Source organism: Zonotrichia albicollis, chromosome 1 (genome assembly GCF_047830755.1).
Source record: "Zonotrichia albicollis isolate bZonAlb1 chromosome 1, bZonAlb1.hap1, whole genome shotgun sequence".
Classification (NCBI taxonomy): domain Eukaryota; kingdom Metazoa; phylum Chordata; class Aves; order Passeriformes; family Passerellidae; genus Zonotrichia; species Zonotrichia albicollis.
The window spans coordinates 32,168,515-32,173,008 of record NC_133819.1 but is presented as its reverse complement, the minus strand read 5'-3'; the positions used below and the strand labels follow the sequence as shown (position 1 = coordinate 32,173,008).

The 4,494-nt window shown below is 42.7% G+C and overlaps 1 protein-coding gene across 1 annotated transcript; it reads right to left on the bottom strand.

Annotated features, from left to right (window-relative positions):
- Window positions 1-444: 444 nt before the first annotated feature.
- Window positions 445-4,272, bottom strand: IL6 (interleukin 6). Its single transcript, XM_014273857.3, is given in 3 exon segments — window positions 445-928; window positions 3,174-3,320; window positions 3,541-4,272. Coding segments are annotated over 3 exon segments (810 nt in total). The 5' UTR covers window positions 4,012-4,272; the 3' UTR covers window positions 445-736.
- Between the last annotated feature and the right edge of the window lie 222 nt (window positions 4,273-4,494).

The following is a 4,494-nucleotide window of genomic DNA, read 5'->3' as shown; positions in this document are numbered from 1 at the left end:
AGAGACTATTTGACTTGTAAGAAGATCCTTACAAACAATTTTATTGGGTGTTCTTATTAAATATAGGCACTTGTCCATTTGTTTCTCTGGAGCATTGATGGTTTAACTTGTTCATTCTTAAGTGTCCTTTTCAGTGCATCTGGTTCCTTTATATCCCATTTTAAGAATTGTATGGTAATCAAGTTGTCTATGTGTGTACATATGTGCTATGTAGAGAACTGGCCTAATCACACAGGGATGTTCTTGAAAGTGGTTATTCTGATAATTGCAGGTATTAGAAGCTGGATGTATTAGAGTGCTTTAGTCTTATTTAAAGTTCACAGGGATTATGCAGGCTTTTTCTTAAAAATTTGCTTTTATTTGTCTTAAAAAGGTAAAAAAGTCATAAATATCATCTCTCAAATGTATAAAAAACATAAGTTATACAAAAATTTTTCTGGGTTCTGAAAATGTTTTTTTTTTTAATACATATTAAATAAGTTTATATCTGAATAGTACCATTAGACAGGAAATAAAATACATAATTTTTTTAAATTATTTCTAAATATTGAAAATATAAATAAAAATATTAAAAACTAATAAATATCTTAAATACAATAAATAAGTTCCTAAAAGGAAATGGGAATGTATATAGATGCTAACCATTGTTACTATTTCTAGTTCTTAAAACAGAACAACACTGTTATCTGCCACCTGACAGATTTGTAACCAAAGGATTGTGCCTGAACTAAAACATTCAAGCACTGAAACTCCTGGTGTTTTTCAAATAGCGCACGGCCCTCACTGTCTTCTCCATAAATGAAGTAAAGTCTCGGAGGATGAGATGGATGGTGATTTTCTCTGTCCAGGCCTTAGTGGACTTCAGCTTTGTGTGGAGGGATTCCTGGGTAGCTGCATCTGGGATGATCACTTCTTCAGGATTGATCACCTGTGAGAAGGACAATATTGGGAGCCTTGGTTAAAGCACTGTCACTGAGCCTCTTGGAGAGCATCCATTTGTGTTTTCCCAGCCTGCTGCATTTTTCCACTTTTTCTGTACTGCAGTAAACAGCACTTCCTGGGACTGTGCTTTCCCCCAGCCCTGTTTCTGTGCAGAGGTGTGAGGAATGCTGGTGCCTGCTACGACTGCTGTATGGAAATCTGGGCTGTAGTGTTTTGGTTTGAATGCAGCCTGTGGCATCGTGGTCCAACAGGCTCTGAGCAGATCAATACACTCCTCCTGCTTTTTGGCAGTCACATGGCTGGTTAGGTAGGGGGATGCTGATCATGGTTTGTTCTAACCTGCACTGCTCCATCCTGAGTCACAAGTTAATCGGCTGACATTGGAGTACTCTCACATTTTGTAGCAGATTAACAAGTTTCCAAAGATGTCAGACTTGTTTAGCTGCTTAATTCTTACTTTCCAGGCATTTAGTCACATATGAGACTAAGTGCCACCAACTTTCACTGATATGTGGGACCGTAACTACAAGATGAGTAAAAGTTATTTATCTAATGAGTTATTTATCTAATGCTGACTCACAGCACTGTGCACCCAGTACCTAAAGGCCTTTGAAGAACTTGTCCCAAGAAGTGGGACTTTTGAAAATGGGAATTACATACCCAAATCATGGAGCTGTTTTAGGTGATTTGGAGCCCAAAGTTCTAGCAAGTATCTGCTTAATCCTGTGTTTAGGATCTCTCCTACCCTTTAACAAGTGGCAAAAAGATGCAACCTCCTTCTGGAATATCTTTTTTGTGAAATATAAGAGAGAAATATTCTTCCTATCCAGACTACTTGCGAGTGTGTTCTGATCACACCCACTTTTCCTGGTATGCCCAGCTGCTTGTGCACTGGTAAAGTTTGTATCTGGATATCCAGACAGGTATCATGCTGATGGATCTGTTTAACCACAAGTGGTGGATTCTGGCTTTGCTGTCCTTAAATAGCAGCTTTTTCTCTCACAAAGAAAAATTTCCAACCTGAAGTTCAAGGCCTTTTCTCAAAAACTCCACAGTTTCTGCAAGTGCAAGTTTTGGTTTTGGTCACTGTGTTTAATTCTGCCTGTTTTGATTACCTTGGTCAAAAAAAAAAACCAAAACAAAACTAAAGCCCTAAACCCAACAAACCCAGTCTCTCTCAGTTATGAAACAAACTTTCTGCAAACTCATGTATCAAGCTGGAAGCCAGTAATCAGTTGCTGTCTTATGACAGGACTATTATTCTCAGCTAGCACAGTGTGAAAAAAGCAGTTCAGCTTCCTTTCACATAAAGAATGATGGGCATAAGTAAATATGTTAGGAAAGGTATGGCAAACACACAATGCACAATAGGCTTTTCACATGCTGAAAATTACCTAGAAGGAAATAATGCCCCAAGACTTCTGCAGTCCTTACCTGGGTAATTTTTTATCAGGCAAATGCTTTCACCAAAGACAAAGGGATGTGTTCATATTAAGGATTATTAAAATGAGCAAGAACTACATGAATTAAGTAAAGTTTTGAAGTGTGATCTTTCAAAGCTCTCCAAAACATGGAAAGTGTCTGTCAGAAATTAATAGCATTTTAGTTTACCAGATCAAGAGAGAAATTGGTATTTTTGTGAAAGATCATTTGTAAGCAAAATATGTGTTTTTCAGTAGGGAGCTATCTGATATACTGACAGCAATATCTCAATATACCATACAGCTTGGCTTAGAAGTTTGGTTTGGAGGGTTTTAAAGAGAAATAACATTGTAAAAATACACTTGGCTTTTTCTTTTCTTTCTTTCTTTCTTTTTTTTTTTTTTTAATGTGGGCTTTAAAAAAAAAGTTGCTGACTTCTATTTCTCAGTGAGTTCCAACATTAGTACAGGCTGAATTGCAGTTCTGCAATTATAAACAAGCTCTCTGAGAAATCTTATTTCTATCAGCTGGTTTAGTATATTTGTTCTTAAAACAATGATGGATTTATGTGGTTTGAAAATTACAACTACCAATAGAAAGCAGGAAGAAGAGTTGTTTCTTTAAGAAAAGAAAGCAAAACTTGGTAAAACCTCTAAGTCATAAGGGTAAGATCTGACCATAAGGAACTGTTACCTATTTTTTCAAGGAACTGAAACATAGCATCCTCTGTTTCACATAGCATCTTCTATTTCTGACTTCACATCAGTATTAAGCCACAAAAATCATGAGGGAATTTAAAACCAACTCACCATCTGTTTTATGATTTGTGCCAGGTGCTCTGTATTGTAGGATAGCGATTCAACATTTTGGTTTTCACTAATAAAAGTTTCTTGTATGTACTTGAGGTATGTCTGAAATGTATAAAGCCCGCTGGAGATTTTTCTCAAGCATTTATCCTGAAATGAGAGAAAGGTGAGAAAGTCAATTTAGAGTTCAAGGTGCCTTGATTGCAATGCTGTGTGCAGGTTAGCAGATGATGCTTCTGTAGTGTGGAGGTCTGGCCAAAGCCAGCCAGAGCCGGCACAAATCTTTAGGTCAACTTCCACAGTTCTTTTGAGCAGGTAGAACCTGCCCCAGGTATACAGGGTTAGATGGGAAAGGAGAGCTGTTCCTTGCCTCATTAAAGCCGGCGAGCAGACACCCATCTTCCTCCGTCACCTTGGGGAGGTTGAGGTTGTTGTGGAGGAGCATTTCCATGCTGTTCTGGCAGACGGTAAACTTCTCGCACATCTGGGGAGAGACACGGAGAGATTTGGTCGCACCTTGTCAGGCCGGCCGTGTGAGCGAGCGAGCGAGCGAGGGTGTGCTTGCCCGCGGTGCGGCCCTACCCACCTCGTTCTGCAGCTGTGTCGCCCGGTCGTGCAGCAGCCGCGCCAGCTTCAGGCTGTTGGGCAGCGCCGCCCGCCGATCCGCCGCCTCCTCCAGCTCTGCCTCCCCCGAGGAGTCCGCGTTGGGCAGCGGGGCGGCGGCGGCCCGCGGCACCAGCAGCAGCAGCAGCAGCGGCGGCAGCAGCGCGGCGCGGAGGGCGGGCGGCCGGCGGCGGCCGGCGCGGGCACGGTCGCAGCCACAGTCCCGGAGAAACTTCATGGTGCGGCTTCTTCTCGGCTCCGGCCCTGGCCCCTTGTCGTCGGCGAGGCTGGAGGGTTGAATGAGCTCCGGTCATCTCTGAACGTGTATTTATTGAGGGGGCTTCGAGATTATTCATGGCCTTGGGAAAATCCGGCAAATGAAGCACACACACGAGGGGTGTGTGCTCTCGCAGCGCGCCGGGTTTGACAGGGCTGCTCGAGAGCCGGGATTGTGAAACGGGCCGGGGGGGGCGGCCGAAAGCAGCCGGTGGGAACATGAAGTAATCGTGCTCCGTAACTCCTTGAGGCCCGGGCTGCTCCCCGCATCCACCGCCGGCTCACCTGCCCCCCGGTCTGGCTTTCCTCGGAGCCTGCCAGCTCCAGCCGCACAAAACCTGGAAATTATACATGCATACCTGCCTATATACACGCATACTTTATATATGCGATACACTTCCGTGTGTTTTAATATTTTAACGTGGTTTAATGTTTTACCAATTTC